At 40.6% G+C, this 24,940-nt stretch overlaps 1 protein-coding gene across 13 annotated transcripts in view; it reads right to left on the bottom strand.

The window, feature by feature from the left end:
* The window catches only part of nedd4l (NEDD4 like E3 ubiquitin protein ligase), a 47,967-nt gene extending 25,204 nt beyond the window's left edge, over positions 1–22,763 (bottom strand). For 4 of the 13 annotated variants that reach the window (XM_039779312.1, XM_039779311.1, XM_039779315.1 and 1 more), the window contains exon 1: positions 5,296–6,542. In XM_039779312.1, coding sequence (XP_039635246.1) covers positions 5,296–6,381 — 1,086 coding nt within the window. In that variant the 5' untranslated portion in view covers positions 6,382–6,542. Of the gene's footprint in view, positions 1–363; positions 400–5,295; positions 6,551–10,576; positions 10,631–11,083; positions 11,123–12,819; positions 12,902–19,376; positions 19,451–22,436 lie in introns of those variants that run through there. The other 9 variants (XM_039779321.1, XM_039779322.1, XM_039779317.1 and 6 more) reach the window with 7 other exon arrangements.
* Between the last annotated feature and the right edge of the window lie 2,177 nt (positions 22,764–24,940).

Raw genomic sequence — 24,940 nt, 5'->3', positions numbered from 1 at the left:
TTTTTTTTTTTTTATCTTCTCTACTGATTAGAATTCCACAAGTGTCCATCGCAAAAGGCTCAGACTAAGGTTTTATTTATGGACAGGCCTTGAGTATCATTTCATAGGAGAAGAACCCCTGAACCCAGCAAGGAAAAACAACACCCACTGCCACCAGATTGAAGCCAAGTCAGCCAAACAGAGGGATAGAAGGATAGATGTGATAACAGGGGAGAACCAGGGAGGAATTTCTGTTTCAGATTTAAGAAGCCTGTAGATTTGTCCATCCTTTTGTTGTAATGAATGCAGACTGAGAGGAAAAGGGGGGGGAATTGATGATGATTGAGCTGCACAGCAGCAGCCCCTAGTAGGAGCATTGATTACCTGTGTGAGATGGAAAATGCCATTCTTGGAAGTAGCCTGTGTGTGGGACACAACTGATTTAGACAACAGGCATTAACTAACAATGATATTTGTTTGTTGACACTGGTTTGACAGGAAAGGCTGAGTTGAAACAATGCGTGACACTTTTAGTCCAGTGTTTTTCAGTTTGAGTTATGGTCCACCTGTGGGTTGTCGGAGACTTAGGAGCAACCTGGGAGTCTGCTGTGCTGCACAAGCTTTAATACAACTGAAGACTTTTTCAATCATCTGGCATCTGTAAAAGTTGCTTCACTGCCGCACAAAGGTAGCACAGTCATAAAAGTTCAGTATGGAGTTATGGAAACAATTTCCAATTGAATTCTTAAGTGTGGGGAACGCTGTATATCAACTTAATTTGACAATGGCATTTCATATTTGGGGTCCCTTTTTAACTTAAAAAAAAAAAAAGAGCTTTGAAACAAAACCGTATGTATAAAAAAAAAAAAAGGTTCAAAGCCATGTCTTAAGTCCTTAGCACTTCCTTAAATCTAGGGGTGTCACGATTTTATATTTTTAATTGATCGAAATGAGTTTAGGATTTTGATTACTGAATCAAAAGCAGGATCAGCAATTCACCCAGTATTTTTTTCTCTCTCCACCCCCGCCTACTTGTGCCATCCGAAGAAAAAAGAAAAACACATCAACAAACACAGCGTAGCTTACCAGCGGGTAGCATGCAGGTAAAGACACAGCATAACATTGTTTACCGGTAACCTGCAGCTGCACTTTTCCAGACACCATGGCCACTGCCTGAGCCGGAGATGATGGAGAAACAACAGAACTGGGAAATCCTCCCACTTCCCTGAAGTCACTAGTGTGACAAGACTTTGCCTTCCAGCGAGTTAAATAAACAAACAACCAAGGGTAAGTGTGGGTTCTAACAGGACTTCTACGTGCATTCATGGGCCCTTTGTTAAACTCATGGGGCATTCAATTGCACCTTGTAAACTCAAACTGTTGTTGTAAAATACCCTCTGCCATCTAGTGGCTCTTATTGTGGCATGCCATCACTTGGGGAAAAAAGAAGAAGTTTAAGTTTAAATCAATCATAAAAAAATCGAAAATCAAATGGAATCCTGGATTTTGGAGAATCGTGACACCCCTAATTAAAAGTCATCACATGTAGTTTTTCCATGTCAAAAATTAGGTAATGTAGTAAAAACAAGAAAGACTGAAGCTAGTATGAGGTTAATGTATACAGCAATCACACTGGTTTATTCCGATCATCAGAAGGAAAAAGTTAATTCAATGATGAAAGTTTACAAATGGGTCACATAAAAACGCTGAGTTATTAATGCACAGGCATGTAAACAGACACTTGTGAATGCATGTGTAATCGCCTCTCTCTCTCTCGCCTCTCTCTCGTCTCTCTCTCTCTCTCTCTCTCACACACACACACACACACACACACACACACACACACACACACACACACACACTTGCAAAGTATTGCTTCTTGGAAAAGCACACCACACTACGTAAGTAACAGCCTTATCTTGAGTATCTGCTTTCATTTCCCAAACTACACAATTCATTTACTTCTTGCATAACAACCCCAAGTAATTCAAAACAGTCAATCATAAGCTTAAGCCGAACTAGGAGAGCGCAACGAAAGCACAAGTCTTACAGTATCATATTACACTCTTTCACATGTGTTGACCTGATGTGAATTTGTAAATAAAAAACACTTTGTTTTGAAAAGTGCTTTATAAATACAGTTCTGAATTACAATTAATGCTGTAGGGATTTCTCTAACCAACCAAGCACTGAGTCACTAGGAGCATTTAATCTTCACCTGGAAATCTCACTTGCAAACATGCTTGACCCTATCAAACATAGCCGCACTGTAGCTTGTAACCTATGAGATAGTCAGTAGCAATGGCAGTATCCCATGGGACACATGGTATTTTTTTTCTGTCCTTAACCATTACAAGCATTTTAAGCTGTGGGTATGTGTACGCAGAGGGATCTAACTGCAGAGTCATCAAAGGGTCACAGTTGAGCCTGCAGCTGCCTCCCAGGGCCAGGTTACACTGGGAGAGGGAGGGTGCCACTAACGACCATCAGAAGGAGGACGGATGAGGAGTGTAAGAGGCAAATGAAGGACTGTAAAACAAGCTCAAAAAAAGTTTGAGAATAAAACCCAAACAGGTCAGTTAACCCAAAACCGTTCTCAAATACTTCTAGTTGTATGCAGATCGGTTTGAGGTTTTATAAATCCGTCTCAAAATGTTCTGCCGCAACCCCAGTACAATAGAGGTGAATGCAATTCCATCAGTGGTGCTCACAGCATTGACAAATTTAAAACATTGACGAGCAGCATTCCTTGTCCCCGTTAACGCTCCGATATCATCTACAGTTTTCATAGACATTGTTTATGTTGATGTTGCTGTTGAATCTTTTACATATTATGTTTAATGCTTTACCTGTGTTGGACCCAAACAAATAACAACCAAAACTATCAGCATGCCTGGATACCCCAAGGTAAGTGGGAGAATTTTTTTATTTTGTTTTATTTGGGTGAACCGATTCTTTAAGACAAGAAAGTAAAGGAAAGGAAATCAAGTGATAAGAATTGGCAATGCTAACTTCAGCAGAACTGCCATGAAGATATTTATGAGGAGGTGGTAACAGACAGAGAGTTTATGTTATACAGAAACCTGGAAAGGGTCCAGGCTGGCACTGAAGTGTGAAAAGGTCTCACCTACTCAACAGTCTCCGTGCTGACACAACTGAATTATAATGCCATGCATTGAATCAGAGCTGACAGAGAAAAGCCCTTCACAACAATAGCATTCGAACCCCTCTCGACCAAAAAAAAAAAAAAAAAAAGAGTCTCTCCCCCCCTCCCCCCAAAATCCATCCACAATCCCGTCTCAGGTAAATATAGCAAACCCAGTGGCCTGCAAGAGCTCTTTGTGAATGGAAACTGGACGGACGGACGGACGGACGGACGGACGGGCGGGCGCACACACACACACACACACACACACACACACACACACACACACCTTTAAAAAGGGGCACTCCAACTCCAGGCTACCAGTTATGGTCTAAATGAGGATTTCCTTGCTGCATTAGATATGGGATGCCGTGAGGTAATACGACACCACGGCTTTATAAAAAAAAAAAAAAAGGTAGAGAAAGGAGAAGGTGTGCAAAAAGCATTCAAGTATGGATGTCAGAAATCCATCCAAAAAATATTAAGATTATATATGCATATAGAGAACAGCCAATTTTTGCAAAGCCATCACATCATCATAGATCTAACTGTGCCACAGGTCTTCAGACTCTGTGACTCTGACAAAACCAGAAGTATTTTATTTAAATCCGTAACACAAGAGTAACTGGTTTATCCAATACAATCCAGTTATTCTTGTGACATAAGCCTGGCATAGGCCCCAGGGCACACAGAAAGGAATATAATTATCTTATTGTAGAAGATAACTAAATAATTACAGTACATAATTTTATGTTCACTATTAAAAAGGTGCCCTGTGGTGTTTTCTTGTAAACAAACTAAATTATGATTATAATTTCCTAACTCATTAAACATTTGCACAGCTGTTTTTTAATATTTTAAAAACTCAAATTGTAAACATCTTTTTCGTTACTTCCTTTGCTGGCGCATTGGGTTTTATCTTTGCACCTTGCAACCACTTGTTGATCAGTGGAATAATGTCACACTTTTGGCAGGATGGTATATTTGTCACCAGCTAACACTACGGGGACCCAACACAACATATTTTTTTTTTCCCCCTTTTTCAAAAATCAATCTGAGAAGTAAAGATTACTCTTTGGCTAACTGGTCACAACTTGTATACATACAACCTGTGGCAAAAGGTGGTAAACAGACATTGCTTAATTTTCTGAAGCCAAAAAGGTTGAGAACCACAAATGTCCAGGGTGTATACCGAACAAACTGCTGCTGAAAAGTGCTTCCAGAAGAAGCTTGTGAATGAAAAATTAGGTACAGGAATATGACACACTGATTATAAAAAGTGCAACCTTTAGATCTGTTTTGCTTTCAAAGCTTGAGCTATACGTGGAAGGAGAACAGACAGCACCATCACAAGACTTCAGGCTTTCAGGAAACATAGATACGCATAGCTTGTTAAACGTTTTGATCATTGTTTGGCCCGTAATGACATCTTAGTTCCTAATCACTCATGGAGCAGCTGCGATGATAAAGATCCATACCAGCCGAGAGCCAAAGAAGACATGCCGTCTGCCCACTCTCAAAATCAACAACCACACTAGAAACAGACTAAAGATAGAAACCGCCAACTCTCACCAGCACTGGCTGCAGTTAAGGCTATTACCAAACTTAAGAGTTACATTTCTGTGAAACAGAAGGCAACAAATGCATGGGGAGAAATTATCCATTCATCCATAAGCCCGTTCCTGGTTTCCTTTCATGACTGAATTGGCCATTATGTGTATTAAACTTGAAATGCCTGTGGTTGTGAAGTGAAAGAAAGGCAATGTGTGTGATTAAGCTCAGCAACCATGTCTGTGCTTTTCACTTCCCAGAATGTCACCACCCTATTCCTGCACCATACGGATCTCTCCTCAACTGGGCTGGATTCAGTGAGAAAACAAATTGGATGTGAAAAACTTAAGACATCCCACAATATACCCAGATCCTTACTAAACACCCCTTTCTTCTGGCTACACGAAATAGAAGATATCATGTGTTCACAACGTCATATGAGCGAAATGACTCATCCACTATTTGTTGTGACTGTTTATGATTCATTCTAAAATTAATTTCTTCATTAAAAACTAATAAGCCTGCAAATCTCATTGGCAAATGTCATTGCAATATTTATAAAATCATTTTCCATTTTAAAAACTTTTTCAGTCCGACTTAAATTATCTGAAAATCTTTACCTTGGGATTAGTCCTTGTTGAATCATTGCCAAGGCACACATCCTGATCTCCACCTCCGCCTGGAGTAAAATATATCTTGAAATGAGGCTGCCTCCTGGAAGAATCCCTACTGATTTTGAAAGTGCAGCCATTAGATCGGTTTCTTGCTTCTGTTTGGTTCACCTCTACAGCTTGGTTATCTGCCCCAGTTTCCTGGTGTTGATTTTCCAGCAACAGCCTTTGATGAGACGAGCTTCTCTCCAGTCGAATTTTGGGGTAACGCACTACATGGCTACCTCTTGAGTTGGCAAAGGCAACATCTGTGCATTCTTCCTGGGATGCGGCAGCCTGTTGCCTGCCCTGGCTCTGATCCTGGTTCTGGTTTTGCTGGAGCTGAAACACTAGTCTCTGTGTTCCACCATTAACAACAGAGCACTGGTCCAAGCTCTGCTGCTGGACAGACCAGCCAGTACCACTATAAGGGTGGATTCTGAAATGCTGAATATCAGAACAGTCAGGAGAGTTCCTTTGGATACTGATACCACCAACACTGATACCAGGTTGGCCTCTGCTATACAGGGTATGGCCATTGGAGCCAATACTAAAGACCCTCCGTTTGGGCAGGTTCGGCTCCGTCAGAAAAGTTTGTGAGTTTAAAGTATCTAGGCTGTACGGAGGAGGCGGGTGTCGTGGAACATCTGCTTGGACATGTGGTTCGGTATAGGCAGGAGCGGGTCCTGGAGGAGTATAACAGGGTGGCGGGACATCATCAGCATAACCACGGGAATCTCCATTACTTGATCCATTGGAACGCTGCAGGGAGATGTGCATGGAGGAGCTCTTGGTGGGCCGAGACTCAGCGTAGGCGGCAAGCTGGGGTATGAACATGGAGGAGCTGCGTTTAAGCGAAGGCTCCGGCCGCAAAGCTCTTGGTGGGGCATGCTGCGCAGCTAGCTCCTGAGAAGGCATCGACACCGGAGGTGGCTGCATGCGGAGCGCAGCGACCACATCATTGTCTCCCTGATGCTCCTCAGAGTCTCCTTCCAGTATCTCCGGGGCTGTGTTACTGCGGCCTGAGCCAAAGTACAAACGCAGACGTTGAGCCATTTTCACCTCCTGTCCCACAGCTCCCGTTCCCTCTCGCTTTCTCTCTGACTGGCTGTTTGGTTCTCTCCTCTGGCTCCAGCCTCTGTCTCTCAGTGTCGCCCACTTCTCTCCTTTGGCTGGCTCGATGACTGATCCCCTTTTTTCTTTTTCTTTTTTCTTCCACTCTCCCTCACCCCACCTACCCCCACCCCCCACTCCCACCCTCTCTGAGTGTCTTCCACAACTTTCCTTCCACAGTAAACTGTAAGGAGGAAAGAAGTCACACCACAAAAACTGAACAGACACTGCAAAAGAGCTGACAACTTTACACTGCGCACTTAAAGGAGTGGCAGAGTGGAGGCTAAAGAGAAGAAGGGTGAGGGGGGGAGAAAGAAGAAGAATCACTGTATGCCATACTCTTAGCACAACCAAGCACTAGCGACAGACAGCAGAAATAGCCTGAGCAGAGTGACAGCCAGCATTCCTGACATGATTGGATAAGAGTGGCCGGCGCTCCTGGTTTCCGAGGTGACAGTGAGTTGCTTGTAAGTCATGTGACCACAAATGGCCCCAGCACCTCCTGTTACAACCCCATGCTGCCCTCATGTGCTGACTGGCCCCAACAAACACACCCCACGTACCACTGTCCATCCCTTTCTCCATGATCTCTTTTTAACCTCAGCCCATTTCCCTCCACACATCTCAATAATGCGCTCACTCCTTGGTCCACGCAGTTTGGTAGTTTTTAACCCAAATAAGTTACCTCTTAATTCTGACATTACCTCCCACTTCATTCCTCTACCTAAAACTGCCATTGTGAGTATCCGCGTGTAGTGTAGTTCCTTGTAGTAGCACTAAATATCTTCCTCACAAAACCACTGTCTTTATCAATAAAAGATAACTAAAGTAACTTATCTTAAAACATAACCGGTAAATATGACCTCTACGCTATCTCTTCATTCATGTAATGATTTAACATCAGCCTTTCTACTGTTACTGATCTGCCTGAGCTCAGCTTTTAGTTTCTTTGCTCCCCACCTGTGGAATAAGCTTCCTGAATACCAGAGGTCTGCTAAAACTGTCAGATCATTTAAATGAAGGTTTTAACATTATTGTTTACTGCAGGTTTCCAATAAATTAGATACATAACTTCTTTTAACTATTTATTTGCTTGTTCTTTTTGTTTAATGTATTTCTATGCCCCTGTAAAGCACTTTTAATGGCCTTGTGTCTGAATGGTGCTGTATAATAAATAAATATTAAATAAATAAACTTGCCAGAGCATCCCGCCATGCCCCCCTGGAAAGGTAGGGCAGAAAGAAAGAGGAACAGACCCATAAATCTGTTACAAACACACAATATAACATCCACATCCAACATCAACATGTACACTTGTCACAACAGGAAGTGAAGATTTCCTTACAAAATGGTCTCAATACATTGCTAAATTCACCAACATATCTGAAGGACAAATTAAGCCCTGTTACTTCTTGTAGCTTGGAAAGAGAAAAAAAGAAGCATGAGGAAGTTGTTGCTAAAAATGGACCAGAAAAAATATATCTGACAGATTGCAGCTTTGATAAGGCAAACAGCATAGTCCTCTCTGGAGAAAGATATCCAAGTCTTCTTCAAACAGAATGGACTAGGCTGTCTCCCATACACAGCCAAACACTTAACTGTCTGGTGGTTTTATAGGCCACTCTGTTTGCCTACAAAAATCGCCCAAGATACGACTCAGCTGTGATCCTAGTCTGCAATGCTTAAATCAGGCACACCAATTATGATGCTTAAGCACTTGCAATGTATTTTGCTACAGTACATGATAAAACAGAGAGAGAGATATTCACAACACACTGTGCATCAATGAGAGCATTCTTAATACTGCGGTGATTCACCGGTGGATCCGCATGTGAAAATAGAGGTTTGAGGCTACTTTGCCCTGAGACCAGAATTAGTGGCCAAGCCATCTGCATCCACTAACAGAACTGATAAAGCCCCTATGATAATTTGGCCTTTCAGAACTGTATCGTCCAAATAGCTGTTCCCGCTTCTATGACTGGTTTGACCTATGGTTTAGCCCTTAGTGAGTCACCCTATCGGTTTAAAAAAAAATCTAGCTGCAACAAGCTGGCAGCCAAACGCCTGGAAAAAAAAGCAAACAAAATAATGAAAGTTCTCCATTGTGGACAGGAGGGCATCAACGAGACAAGCTTTATTGACTTGAGGCAGAGAAACAGCCAAACAAAAAGACTGTAGAGCGAGGAGAAAATCATGGCTTGGCAGCCAGTTACACTTCGCGATGACACACTGCCTACAGTGTTAGGCACAGTCAATAAATGTGTGTGTGAAATGTTATGGAGAATGTTCTGTATAAAAGAAACAAAATGCCAATGTGTGGTCCAATTGCAGCAAGCCCAACTTGCCAAATGACATAACATGCCTGCTTTAAAGAAAGCACTACACTGTATTGTAGGCCTATTCAGCCTATCTTTCATTTACACCTTAGCTGTCAGTCTCATATGTATCGCTCTCCTATATTTTGTAGGCACTTACATTAGTTGACATTTAGTGTACCTAAAGCATTTCTCCATGTACATAAGTGAACCACAATCTATCATACATGCTATAGCACAAGTTTAGTCAAACATTTCATCTCTTCAGACAAATAAACCATTAATTAATGAATGTAAGAGAACAAGCAGCCCCTTGAAAGAAATACTGGCCAGTGGTGGAGGAGCTGCCTTGGCATGCACCTAGAGATAGACATAAAAGCGCCTCCTCAGACATATAAGGAGAGGATCGGGCTTGAGGCTGTCGGTGCTGTGCTGTTCTTGTGTCATCCTCTTCTATATGGCAGCAGAGAGCTCCCACTGTACCGAGGGAAACATGCACACAACACGCTCTAATGTATGCGCTGATTTTATCAGTAACATGCACATTAAAGTGACTGAAGAGAATTAATCATAAAATGCACCTTCCCTTCACAAAGTTATCAGGAAAGCTGCAGAATGTGGTGTGACAACAAGCTCATATCACAAGCTCAAATCTGTCGACCTCCCACGTCAGTGCTCTATACACAAAAGCAGTAGTCCTCCTGAACCTGCGAGGCCCAGACAGAATGTGCTTTATCCAGCCAAGAACATCAGCACTATGTTGGGCTGCATCCACTGTTTGTTTTATCAAACATCAAACTCAAGACACAGACCCCAGAGTTAATGAGAATTCATACGAAGCAAATATTACTGCAGTCCTAATCTCCTTTGGAGGGAAGCCTTTCCACTTCTTCCACAGAACAATGTCTTCATTATGTGAACAACCAATCCACTCGCCCCTGTCTCCTCTGAAGACGGTTCACCAAGGTGAAGGTTGTGCAAAAGCGTGAATTAGTGAAACGATTATCAAGACCTACTTGTGCGGTTTTTAATTGCTGCAACTCTTGACATTGTGCAGACATTCAATCTAGTTGTCATGGCAACTGAGCACCTACAACAGGCTTAATTTCAAAAGTCAATGAAACTAGTGTTCTCGTCTTTGGTGGAAATCTGAGACATTTTACATAAGAGGAATGTAGGAGTTGTTAGTGTACTATAGCCTTAAAGTAGAAAGATGAAACTAGCAGAAAAACAGGCCGTGCACTTCCTCTGTCCACATTTCGTCCATGTGTACTGCAATGTATTTGTTTTGCTTGAGTTCTATTGACTGAGAGCCTACAGCTGAAATCCTGTGACATCAAATCTGGCAATGTGTCAGAGAGCTCACACGAAGAAAACTGTGAAAACACTGTGGTGAAATGAAAGCCGATTCTGGAAGAAGAAAAAAATGGCATAGATAACAATACAAGTGTGCACCAATTTTATTTTATTTTATATTCGGTGGCACATGGATGTTTTTTTGGCATAATTGAGACCGAACCATAAAAGTAAAGTACTACTGGAAAGCCCATTATCACCAAGGAAATAGATAGACTTTAGACTTTATTAATCCCTCACTGGGGAGATTCCTGATTCCTAGATGAGATGTTATTTAAACGGTACAATGTCTACTTAGCTTGAAGTGGAAACAAACTGCATGAAGCTAATGAAAAGAGACATGAGGTTTGCAGTGGGTGGAACTAAATAAATCAACTGCTCTTGAAAGCAGAAATAAAAGTAAATTTAAATGCGTAATATATGCTGAGGGAGTAAAAGGTAAGGAGGTAATGAAGTATGAATCTTACCAATCTGTTTTCATCAAACACCTCAAAGAGTAGCCTGTGATTCTGCGGACACACCTGTGTTGGCAACAAAATGACAGCGGAGATTACACAGCAGTCATCCCGTGGTTATGTGGCATACAAAGCCAATGTAGATGTACACGCATACAAACACTTTGTAGGCAATTGCCTGCTTGTTTTTGTGCAACAATAATTCACGACTACTGTGGCTAGAAGGTAGTCAATCTTCGAATCTTCATAACATAGGGCTGAACTATAATTCTTTTATACATAACCAGTGGAATAATCATACGCATGTAGCTAAGCTTCTAAGTCTAATATGGTCTGTTTGATTATAGTGGCGGAGGAGGTGGGACTCCAGTCTAAGTTAAACTCCATCCAAAGATTTACAATGCTGACACTGCCACTCTAGAGTAAACAAGTGAAATAACAGATCATCGTAGCAGGAAGACAGGGAATCTGACACATAATAAAAACACACAAAAGAACTAAATCTAAATCTGAACTCACTCTAAAGTAGAATTCCTCGTTCCATTTGGGATTGAGGGTCTGAAACACAAAGTATAGACATGGTTAGATTGATAATAATTAATTGTGTATTAAAGCACAGTAAACACGGTCATTAGTTCACACAGACAACAGAAGAGATGTATGAAACCTATCGAATTTAGAGCCATAGTGAGAAATTAGGCTCAATCTTGTGCGTCAATGATCTGCCTACGTTGTTAGAGGAGGTTTGTGGCTGACAACATGTCCCAGTGATTGGCATTAGTCCCTAAATTAACAGCAATGTGGACTTTCATCCATTTTCTGGATGAATCAGCTCAGTGTGTGGACACACAGACTCTCTCCTTCTGCCTCACACATTTGATATTTTATTGGACTGAGAACTATGTGACACATCTCATTAAAATTCCTTCGGTGATTGAAATGACTTAAACACTAGGATGTCAATGAAGCCTTAATTTCACAAGTCACTCTGATTAATAAACACTTTACATTTTACAGCAGCGATAAAATAGCGTCGCAGTTAAAACAACTGCTGAGACAAATGAACCCTCTGCCCTAAATTAAAAAAAAAAAAAGCCAATTTAACCCCAAAGTCTGTCAAATTTTTCTTGATTAAATAATGAAAATTTCTAGAAATATATGCCAAATGTCAATTTATGTGTTATAGGATCAGGGTTGCTTCTAGTTACTGATGTTAGTCTCAGACTGACTCTTCATTTGTTATCATTGTTCATGCCATCCTGCCACAAGCCATACTCAACTCAACGACAAAGATGCCATCAAAGGTGTCCCACTTAAAAACACATAGAGCCTATGAAAGAGGGCGAGCAGTGATGCTTCATTTTCTGCTCCACATAGCAGTGCATTGTCAGCTATTTATATCCAGCAAGGCAACCATGGCCACTGGCAGCATATGTCTGCCTGCATGGAGGCCTGAGCCGCCCGACTCCAGCAGAGGGTTGGCTGGCAGCTACATGTAGCTAACCTTAACTAGCAAGAAAGGAGACATTTACAAAAGATACAAGAAGCTGAGTCAGGCTACTTTACAGTGTTAGAAGCAAACAGCTTCATCGAGGTTTCACCCAATTATTATATAAAATGTTTTGCAGAATAACATGCATTACATGTTTTGCATTACATATGAACAACATGTAACGCAGAGCTCTACAGACTTCATTTTAAACCATGTAGCCCAGAGCATTCCAAAACGTTAGCAACAAACATTTGGTTTAAAATAACAGCCCTTTATCATTTAAATACCCTCTGAATGGAGCTTACACTAATAGCAAGTAATAGCTCCCCCTGCTGTGAAAATAAATAGGCCACTGGGAGAAAAGAGCTTGCCCAATGTCCCTCTTCTGAGCAGAAAAGGAAGCACTGCCTTCTGGTGCCTTCCTGTGGTTTCCATCTCATAAGATGATATGATTGCCTTGATTTGAAGGAAAGGTGGTGATAGTGTTGAGGATGGGATTAGAAGGACAGGGTGATCTCAAAACTGTGACTCAAAAAGGGAAGTAAACAAAAGCCACATTTGAGTGGCTGTGCGGTTTATCCGTGGTACAGGTGTGTGGGAGGAGATTACAGCGGCAGGAGTGGCCAATCTGGTACGGTGCAAACACATAAGCGTTCATTAGGTCTGAAGCTACGAGCCAAAGGTCTGTGCAGAATCCAGGAAGTAGCAGCAGTATGTTCCAGACGCATGTATCAAAGTCACTTCTTCTTACCTTATGACTTACCTTTTTAATGGTTTTTGTTTGGACTAAGGCAAGTTCTTTGTTTTCATCCGCAACATAGAGGGAAAGTTTGACGTAAGGATCGCTGCAGAAACAAAAGAATAAAATCAAATTAGTGGCGAAAAAGGGGATCTTGATCCTTTCACAGTTCTCACTTTGTAACAGCTTGAGCAAATTCACAGGTACAAATCTGCTCCCCACAGTCATAGGAGTATTTCCTAGATAAAATTTCAAAAATGTACAGATAGCATTGCTGACAAGATACATACCGGTACAGATCAGTACCAAAAACAATATTTTTCCAATATCTTTCTAAAATCTTTTTTTTCCCCACTTAAGCAAGCCAAAATACCATGAACAAAATGGTGGTTAAAATTGGGCAGTATCCATAGATAGTTAAATAAATGGACCAATAGATCCCGTTGCTCTGGACGGAGAGTTTATTTGAAGGATTTTTCCGGTGTGCACTGAGCGTTACTGCGCAGCATCCAACTGAGCTTGAAGACGTAGATGTGACATGAGCAACCTGTCTGAAAGTTGTAAGTCTTCTGGTAGCTGTGCCAAGAGAAATCTCAATCATTCCCAATCTTGCACAGATTGAAAGCGTAGGATATATATAGAGATATATATATATATATATATATATATATATATATATATATATATATATATATATATATATATATATATATATAAGAGAGAGATAACATAGGCACAGGCTAATTATTGATAACTAAACTGCTAGTTAACATTAGTAATTAAACTTAAACGTCTAATGTGAGTCGAAACTGCCTGCCAGCTTCTTCTGTACTATACGGTAATTCCTCTACTATGCGACAGTGAGTCGCGTGGTTATGACACAGTCGTTAGCCTATTTTTACAAAAATGTCTGCTACGGAGCCACAACGTGAGATACAAGGTAATGGAGCCTTTTATACATTGCCATTAGAAATTAGAAATAAACAATGGACAAATAAAGTCTTTAAACGCTTCAGATGTAAAGTTAAAATGAATGGCAGTCAATGGGATGCTAACGGCGGGTGAGAGCTAGGTAGCATCAAAATGGCGCCATAGGAGCTACGCGTGGTGGAAAGAGGCTTACCCCTTGGCAATATCGGACTTAAAAAGTACAAATCTGACCAAACATCAAGTGGGAACTTTAAGTACTTGGCAGTTTTTAATACTCTGTACTAAAACACACTTTTAGATCTTTAAAAAGGGACGTACAATCTGTACAGCCTAGCGTGCTTAGTTTGTCCCATTTCCAATCTAACATCATTAACTGTGGACACAGGTGCCAGAGCCCATATTGCTAGGCTACCTACACTCTGACACACAGCTTGTTTCCAGACCTGAAACCTGAGTCTGCCACCAATAACCCAGCAGATAAAAACTGCTTGCATTTGGGTATTGTGAGATAAGGCACTAATGTCTTATTGACAAAGCAGAGTGCTAAAAATAGAAACTGCAAACGATTTTGAGGTGAGCAGTGCAAATAGTAAGCAGAGTATGTGACTGTGCTATTTAAAAATAGCCAATTGGTTTATCTGAAGGTGCTGACAGGGTAGAAAATCTCCAGTGAGTTCTGGATAGAGAGGCAGAGCTGCACTATTCACCAGGCACACCAATTACTGATCTCAGTCCCAACAGGCAACACGAGGTACAGTGTCAGGTTGTAGCCTTTCCAAAAACCTCCCTGAGAAGGAGAACTTCTCACAAGGCTGTGTGTGTGGTGACAGTGGACATTTTTGAATCAGTAACTTCACTACTAACTGCACATTCCTGTTAAAAACTTTTTACATTAAAACCAAACCTGGACAACAAAATCACTATTACAAATGTGATTTGCTACTTGTTGTGATTACATTTCTTACACACCTATATGTATTCCTGTTGTCTGTATTCTGTCTGTATTCTGTCCATAATAATGCAATTTATTCTTGTGTATATTATCTTGTGTATATTACATAAAGCACGTAGTATGTGGAGAGGTGGCACTGTCAACACAAAGAACGTGGTGGCTGAAGGTTTTTCACACATGATTCTGTATTGTACTTGCCTTTTATAACCCTTTCATAGTAGGCAACAGAAAAAAGCTCTGAATGGATACGGAAAGGAAGACGACTGCTGAGGGCAGATTGGACTTCCGTGGAGCTAAGTGGACGGGAAACTCCAAGGTAAGTCGTGCTGTATAACCTGGCTCACTCCAAATTCAGAAACCAATACAATACCTGACCTTAAAGTAGGGCTGCAACGAATGATTATTAAAATAAGCGACTAATCTGTCAATTACATTTTCAAGTGTAGATTATTAATAGTTTGGTCATCATCAGAACATCTGTGTCAACGTCAGAAAACAGTAAAAAAAAAAAATGCCCATCCCAATATCATAAAGCCCAAGGTAACTTCATTAAATGTCTTGTTTTGTCTGACTAACAGTCCAAAACCTTACTTAGATGATTATTCGGTGATCCAGAGTTGCTGATCAATTTTCTCACCAAATCGATTAATTGACTTATCGATCATCTAATTCAGGTGCCAAAATTTCCCATAAAGCTTCCATTTCCCTGCCCTTTTCTCCTCGTCTGCTGTGTGTCCTGAAATAACTTCTATCAATGTGTACACCATCTGTTGCATTATGTGCGTAGTTATTCCAGTTATTTAGTTATTTGAGGACACACATCCACTGTATAATGTGGAAACACTAAATGTATATACAGTACATAAGGTAACAGATGGCGCGTTTCTCCAATGTGGAAGTCAAAAAGCAAATTGCAGGCGACGTGAAGAATAGAGATGTAACATCTAACTCCACAACAACACAATGTCTGACGTGGCACAGAGCTTTCAATCTTCCCAGGTGACACCAAAGAATCTTAAATTGTTGTTTTTCCCATGCCCTGGGTAAGAAGTTAGTGTTATGTGTTGCATTTCCTGTGCAATAAATGATATTTTGATTGCGGTCGCTAGACTTAACACACACGGTAGGAATTTGATTTTGAAAATCACATTTCAAAACCATCTATGAATGTGTTTTAAATCTGATTTGCCATAATCTGTTTCCAGGGGATTTTTTTGCCATCCAGACTTGATATAAGCAGCAATCTTATTCCAGTATGGATATATCCAAAATTAGATTTGGCCTTCCAGTTGTAGCGCAGCCTTACATTGATTCTGAGGAAGTTGCTGAGGGAGCCAAAAGGAAAAGGGAAGGAAAGGATGGGAAATATAAAAAAACTAAATGAGCTGCAAATGTACCCAAAGCAAAACCGTTGTTGCTTGATTATTAATTAACGTCTCCAGGAACCCCACAGCCTCTAATTGTGCGTTTGTGTGGGTCTGTGATGTGCTGTGACTAAACTAAAACAATGGGCCTACTGTATCTCGACTGCACTGAGACTCCTTCTTGTCTCCTTCCCTCTATCAACAAAAATCCTGCTGAGGGAGGCAGGCTACTTCGTGTCAAGACTGGGAGATAAAAGCTAGCATGGGTCGCTGGATTCAAATGCTAGCTCGGTCCACTTGTTGTTTGATTGCATGTGAGTTCCTCAAGTTTCTATCAACACCTCACTTGAACAAAACCAAGACTCAGGGGTGTTTCATTTAGTCCAAAATAACAGAGCAGAACACAACAGATCAAAGTAGCTGTACAGTATTACAGAATATAGGCTATCAGCAACAGGAACAGGTTTGGAGCAAAGAGAAGAAAAGAACAAGCCAGCACTGTTTGAGCATCTTATGGAGGTGACAGACTGCCAAGTCAGCACTGTCTCCTGTGGTAGCTAGCCACACACCCAGACCTCATTCAGTGTTTCTTCATTACAGTTCAGATTTCTCCTGAGCCAGGCTGAGCTGTCCTGCCAGCACGGCATCAGGATGCTAACACATGCGCTCTGGCATGTCAGTAGCACTGACACAGGGCCAAACATGCCAGGCTGGTCCTCAGACAGTGTCCGCGCTCTCATAGCTCAGATACAATGCATTACTGGAAACAACAGTACGGACAGTGTTGAAATTTAAATGGGGCTTGCACTAGTCATATTGTGATTCCAGCCAGATACCAAATAATTAAAAAGTGCAGTTTAAAAGTTGTTGTTTTTTGTTACACTGTATCTGGGATAACAGAATTAATTCTGATGGTATGAGTAAAATTTAGCTCCAAATGGGTTGTGTCTCATCTAAACTATTCTTACCCGGATTTTCCACTGGGCACGTCTGTGCTGCGTTCCGGCTGCACCGCAGGTTTTTTTTCGTCCTCTGTCATGTGCCATACCACACCGGGAGCGACACAGAAGTGGAGCGTCTTACCTGCCCGACTCGCAGATTTTATTGTCCCTACAAGTACTACTAAGTTTATTAGTAGTTTATTAAGCTAGTAGTAGCTACCTAAAAAGGATCGGTGGTGTCTATTATGTTTTTCCACCTCCAAGATGAATCTCTCGCAGTCCGTGGTGTTGTAGAGGAAACATATACGATATTGGGGGTGTATTTTCATAAATTGACTGGATGCTATCCTGTTTCACTTCCTGCCCGGCTGAAAGCCTGCGACTCGCATGAAAATAGACCTGGGGCGTATCTTTAGCGGAGCGGAGAGCCGCTTCAAGAACGCTCCTGGGACGCACCGTGACGCGGGTGGTGGAATATAAAACATTGACTTGAATGGCCATGATTGCTCACAGGTGGAAAATAGGGGTTAGACGTTACTAACTTACTGATGAGCATGCAGTTAAAGAATGATAACAGATGATCTTCAGTTAGACAGCCTGGGATGGCATTACTGCCAGACTGCTACATGTAGTGTATTTGCGTTACATTTTAATGTAAAGACTTATTCAGGTATTTGAGTGAACCTTTGTAGGCCAAAGAGCTGATTCTTCAACAGGAATATCAGTTCAACTGTCTGGGAATTTGCTTTCAAGGGAGTGTGTTGTCTCCACCTACAAACTCCTGAATTATATGTGGATCCCATTTACACTTCCTGTACACCTGAATTGATTTATAGGCTGTCGTATGACATCAATACCAGTGTGGGAACTTGGCAAGGAATGCCCATGAGAAGCCCAATAGTACGTCAGTGAACCGTTTTAAATGAGTCTTTGAAAAGAATGGCAGCCTACGACTTCCTGAAGGTAAAACAAATCTGCAGCAGAATGGATGGTTGGTCATTCTGGGTTCAGTCATTTAAAGTGCTCATATTATGCTTTTTGCCTTTTTCCCTTTCCTTTATGGTGTTATATCTTTTCTGTGCACGTTATAGGTTTACAAAGTGTAAAAGCCCAAAGTCCACCCCAAAGGGACTTACCATCTCCCAGAGAAAACATTGTTCACCAACTGCTCCAAACAGCTCTGTTGTAGTCCAGCCTTTACTTCTGTGACGAACGTGCGTCACTTTGTAACACATGTTATAATGCTCGCCTAGCTGCTAGCATGGCACGCCCTCATACTCTGCTTCTGACTGAGTAGTAGTCCCTACCTAGCTACTGCACATGTGTGACTCCCAACAAAGATGGTACAGAAGTGAGATGCCTCACTCTAAAACAGAGAGCTCAACACACAGGGTGAAAAGAGGAGCTGCAGCAATGTGCAGTACAACAAAAATATGGTGATTTTTGAAATTAAACCACATAAACCTATTCTGGTACAGCCTCTAAATACAATGAGGAACCTGAAAATGAGCATAATATGAGCACTTTAATATAAACCCATTAAAAATAAACAGGTATTATACTTAAAGATAGGCCCCTGAGTAAGAGCACATAAATAGCACATATATGACATTATTACTGATTTAGCAGTGCTTGATGGTCACTCTGAGTACTATTAATTGATCACAGTGTTCTAGCACCGCAAGTACAGAAAGAGGTACAGTAGGTATTACAAATTCAGAGAGCAGAAGTCACAGCGCTTAAGCTATGCAAAAACTTAAATAAACACAGACTTCAAATAAAAAAAAAACTCCACAGAGGGATATTATGTAATGCTGCATAAACGTTGTGATAACAGTGGGTCACACTTCATCACAGAATCAAACAAGGAGAGAGGCGGTCTGACAGCATAATAAAAAGGCTGTACTGTTTCAAAGACCAAAAGACATTTAAGTTTAACATCTGTTCATGTGAGAAAGTATGTGGTAGGTATAATTATTAGTCAACCACTTTATCTGGAAAAAAAGTAATAGAGGTGGTTATAACTAGGATGGGAGAGGCAGGTGGGTAATCATTGATTAACACTTGGAGTTCAAGGTCTTTATAAGGAAAAGAAGTGTAGTCAAAGTGCATACCACAAGGACAGACCAAAGGAGTCCATCTAAATCAAAAGGGCAGCTGTAGCTATAGCAATAAGAATTTACACAGGTCCTCCACTTGGTCTTATGTTTGGCTTTTCTCATATATACAATATACACAAAATAGTGCCAAAAATGGCAATACATATTTAGAGAGACAAACATCAGCCAACATATTAAAGTATAAGACTAGCTTGGGCAAAAGACATGCAATGTCAGAGGCAGTGCACCTGAAGAGTGTAGCATCTTCGTAAAAAGAAAGTCCTGCGATGCTCACCTGGCTCCAATGATGTCTTTCTTCGCCAGATCAATTCCGGCAACGACCTTAACCCGCAGCACTCGCGTTTCATGCTGTAGAAGAAAAACAGATGAAAACATTAAATCAAATTCATGGAGAAAAAAAAAAAAAAAAAATAGATCTCATAACCTCACAATCAAGCCACTTCAAACATTTTCAAGTTTTATCTGAAAAGCTTTCAGTCCTGAATGACACAAACGTTTAAAAAATGTATTTGAATTATTGCAGAGAAAAACATGATGTTCTTTTAGTTAACGTATGTGCATATGCCTCTAATTCCCACAGCACCTCATGTAGAAGAAACTATACGTTGAGTTAAACCACCACACACCATGTCTGGTTTACAGCTTCACACACACTATTCCCTACTTGACTGCAACTTGAAATGGGGTCTAAAGTAAAATCACTGACACACAGCTTCTTGATGGTAGTTCTGAGTAGAGGTAATGATATTAACATAAAGCCTTTCAACAAATTTTGGCACAATTTTCTACATGACAAGTGCTAGAGAATGGAGCAAAGGAGGGAGTGGGGACCGGAGCTCAGACCAACCCCGCTGTTACCTTAGGCCATGGCCTTGTTCAGAGGGTGTAACATTTCTGAATGTTTGCCTCAGTCACAGGAAGTGCAGTGTCTCATGGAATGTAGGGTCACATTTGTCTTAAAAAACATTACTTGTGGAGATAACAAGGAATGTTAACCAAAAACTACCCAACCCTTTCTGAAGTCCCCTATGTTGCAGTCAGTGTGTGGATATTTTTTTTTTTTTTGTTACTGGCATGCTTCCCCTCCAGTAAAGACCGACAGATATGAAAGTGAAAAGACCTCATCAAGAAAGCAGCGCAAACACAAACCCTGGCTGAGTTAGATTGTCCATTACCTGTGAAATAAAGTTAATACATTTTTAAATGTCAGTAAAACTAATGTAATGGGTTTATTCAGATATGTGGGGGTTTAATGTTCAGTGTAACTAGCAAGACATATGTCCACTAAATTGGCATTAAAAAGGCCACGTAAAAATCTCGCCTGCATCCAGGTGACAGACAGTTTAGCCTTCTGATGACAAACACAACGATCAGAGGCACGCCCCTATTTTCCTCTGAGAATTATTTTTAATCATCCAAAAAAACTAAATCTCCAGTCTTACTAGATGACTAGACTGCATTACAAATGAATATTAAATGATGTCTGACAGTTAGTTGGTGATACAGCATGACTGGTGGAAAATAGGGGTTAGACATTCTCGTGCTTGCTGTTTACCAGCAGAAGTTACTGATGAGCATGCAGTTAAAGAATGATAACAGGTGATCTTCAGTTAGACAGCCTGGGATGGCATTACTGCCGGACTGCTACATGTACTGTATTTGCGTTAGGCCTACATTTTAATGTAAAGGCTTATTCAGGTATTTGAGTAAACCTTATAGGCCAAAGAGCTGATTCTTCAACAGGAATATCAGTTCGGCAGCAGCTCGGTTAGCAAATTATTTTTTCACTCAGTAGTGTCATCATGTTTGACTCGTGACTGTCGTGCTACTGTGCTACCATGCAAAACAACGTTTGCATAATAACTTTTAGGTCTGCACAATTAATCGCAATTTAATCCAAATCGCAATATGGACTAGTCCAATATCCCAATCGCAGGGGTGTAGCAATATTTGTTAAAGGCAAAATATGTGTCTACCCATTCTGAATTAAGTATTGTGGTGCTGCAGAGATGTCTCAGCCTACAAATCGTTTCCTACAGACTAAAGAAAAATTCTTTGTTTGGTAAAGATCCTCGCAAAAATCACATTATATCATTTTTATTTTGTTTTAATATTTTTTTATGAAAATGAGAATAATGATACAAAAATTATCATCCCCTCCAATATAGTGAATCATATCGCAATATTAGTCAAAATGATCGCAATCGGATATTTTCCTCCACACATCAGAGATCTTTAACAGGGGGTCCTCAGAGGAACTGCAGGGGGGCCACCAAATTATGAATTTTTTTTAACGTTTTTTATTACAGAAAAATACTTCGCACATATATAACGTGAGACAGGTGCGTCAGAGGGCTATAAGTCCAAAGTTGCAAAGAAACTCCTGCACACTGTCTAACTTGCAAAAAATGAATGTAATAGAAGGCAACGTTTCGGTACTACCATCATCAGGCAAAATTAATGAAGGGAGTATCTTTGCAACTTTTTAAAGTTTTTTTTCAAAAATGAAGATGTCAACATGAATCCAACAAATTATTAGCAAATATAAATCAGCCAATTTGTGAAAAAAAACACATTGATGATAGGCTTACTGGCCTAAAGGTAAGGACATCACTAAGGTATCTATTCTGGATTTATGTTCTTGACGGTAGCAGTAAGGTTACTTTCTGCCTATTCCCTTTACTAAAACGTGTATTATATGCAGCAAAAAATCCTTGCAAGTGAAAACTTACTTTGGTAATAATAATAATAATAATAATAATAATATTAATGAATAATAATATATATATATATATATATATATATATGATTGTGATTCTGAAATATCGACTTCAGTTGACAGTTAAAGACGTGCATGACTCCGCTTTCAACTCGTTTAGCGGTGAGCTCACCATCAAACAGCTTGGATTACTGACAAAAAGCGGTGTTTAAGTCAGACAGAGTTGTTAAGCTTGACATGCCACCTAGCCCTCCACCCAAAAAATGTCTCATTTTCAAAATAGCACTTTGGAGCTACAAGTCGTTCATACATGAATTCAAATAGAGGATATATAGCGAGGCTGTTAAGCCTGCTCGGTCGAACTGGACGGTTTAATTGCAATAGCCTACTCAGAAGGCAAAATGGTGCATCTGTTACTGAAATTAAGGTGAGTAAACCAGTGGACACGCAGACAAGAGGGCAGGAAATTGACAGCTGCCCGAACATCACTATGGAATGTTACCGTCGGTGAGGGCTTGTTAGCTAGCGTTGCTGTTAAGGACTGAATCCCTAATGAGAGACACCTAATAATGACTGATGTCTGCATAACAAAGCTTTGGTGAAATTTAATCTTACCTCATCTTCTGAAAGTCCATATATCGGCTCGAAATTCCCAGCCATATAGCCTGTGGATCACACTAAACACACAAAAAAAAGCTGCTTGGCAAAGCTAGCTAGCCTTGGACAATAAAGTCCCACTTTCCTCTCTGTGCCGTGCGGTGGTGGTCAAATCCACGGTAAGACCTTGGCACGGCACGGGACTTCGGTTCGCAGCCGGATATCGTAACCCTCGCCAGTGGTCCGTCCAAGACACAACCTGGAAATTAAAAAAAAACAGTGTCCAAAAACTAAAACAGATCGCTTTTGTCAACTCCAAGCTTATCCCCCGAAACGTTTTGACACTTGACTTCCTCCTAACAGCTCAGCCAATCGTGTGCCGATTCAACGTGATTGCTGTCAACATCAACCAATCAAGTGCGATGTGAATTCCTAAAAGTTCCTTATCGGCCAATAAAATATGCAGAGGGCGTGGTGCTCGTGTGTCTGTTTTTTTTCGGGGTGTGTGAGGCTGTGTCTCGCAAAGCAACTAAGTTTAATATTTTTAGGATTTTTTAGGTATCTATATAATATATAATATCACCATTTCCAGCTAACTAGTCTCATGAAGGTGGTTACTCGCTCTGGTCATTACCATTCAGTCCTGAGCGCGTTCATGTCAGGGGCGGGGCTTGTGGAAAAACAGCCAATCTGATCCGCATCACGAATTTAGGTCGATGAAGAGGCAAAAGTTACAGGAGTCACCGTGGGAAATTGCATGAACTCTAGTTTTATTTAGATCAGCATTCACAATTTTAAATAAAAACAAGCGATAAGTAAGTGAAAATAATGATATTAACAATAGACTAAAATAGCAAGGTTATAGCTATGTGAAAATAGGCCTACATAAACATATAGATTAATAGAGTAGAGAAGTAGCTCACTGGATAACTATGTAATAAATCAATAAAAACACGATAACTGTGAATGATACAAACATATCGTGACACAGTAATGTGTTATTATTGTTGTTGTTGCCAGGGTCGTCGCCAAGATTTTTTGTATAATGTAGGCTACTTATTTGACTGATTGGTTGATTGATTTATTGATTGATTGACTGATTGATGGGTTAGGGTAGGGTTCGATTACCACATGTGCCAATATGTGAATTCTTTATTAATGTGTGCAATGTGTTTCATATGACATGATAACATTACGTACTTTTTATGTAAGTCTTATTTGCAAAATGTAGTCTACAAATAATGATTTCAGCCAATAAACCGACCATATGTAAGTTTTTAATTGCAACTGTTACCTGTGTCCTCATTGGTGTTGGTATAGTGTTAGTAGTGTGTGCCATGGCTGACATCAATAGGCTACTATTCAGCTGCCTAAATATACAATGTTAGCAACTGTACAATATTGCTATCACACTTTCAAAGTACACTATCATTTGACAAGATGTCTTTGCATTTTGACTGTCTTGGTCTAAGCAATGATAAAGGAACCTTTTGTTTTGATGACAATGATGTATTCATTGATGGATTTATTTACATTTGAAACATGAGTTAATTCTTTTGATTGAGTGATCACCTTTTTTAGTTCACATAGGGTGATGTGCTGAAAGTACCACGTGGTGTAGGCTCCTTAGCGTTTTGACAATTTTAAGTTTATTTCAGTAAATGTGCCAAATCGATTAAGAACTGTATTACAACTCATTGGCCCAGTATGCGAAGAATTCCTGTTCACAGTGGGTTCATAGTTCATCTCTTCTGTTTATATCTAGCTTTAGCCATGTTTAGGGTATTATAATAGGCTTATGTGACTTTTTGTCTATCATTATATTCATTCGCAGAGCTCGCTAACATATTGCGAGACATGTGAATGTAATGTTGTTTGTTTGTTTCTTTAATCACTTTTATGAGCAACACTGGTCCTATGCTGCCACCTAGACGCTAATGAAATTCTAGACTACATAAACACAGATTGCTTTGTCGGACCAGTTCACAAAGGCGCCGCTAGATGTCACTACATAGCCGTGATCTCTTGATCGGTTGTACCGGTTTGGCCCTGAAACGTGATACCAGATGATCCAGTGATTAAGAGAGCAAATGTCAAAGACACAAAGCGCAGTTACACACTGTGGCATGTTGTATTGGAAGAGGTGAGGTGGACCTCAGTCCTTCATCTCTGACTGCAGGTCGTGCTTCTCTTCTTTCAATACCTTCTTTTGCACCAGCGCCAGCATCAAAAAGCAAGCAGAGGCATGCAAGCTGTCACACCAAAACAACACCACACATCACACATCATCATCATCATCATCATCATCATCATCTGCTGCTGCTGCTGCGTACACGCAGCACGAACTCGTTTATTATGAGAGACATGAAGTAAAAAGGACAGCACGTCCTGGTTCAAATGTTCACATTCACCATGGCTATGTCACAGGACTTTTAAATCAACACGAAGAGCAGATGGTCATATTACGTAACATTATTGCTTCTAAGTAGAGCTAAAAAGGGGAGGGCCGGCGATTTCCCAAG

The sequence above is a fragment of the Perca fluviatilis genome, chromosome 17 (genome assembly GCF_010015445.1).
Source record: "Perca fluviatilis chromosome 17, GENO_Pfluv_1.0, whole genome shotgun sequence".
NCBI classification, from domain to species: domain Eukaryota; kingdom Metazoa; phylum Chordata; class Actinopteri; order Perciformes; family Percidae; genus Perca; species Perca fluviatilis.
The sequence above is the reverse complement of the archived record's forward strand: the minus strand, read 5'-3'. Positions and strand labels throughout refer to the sequence as shown.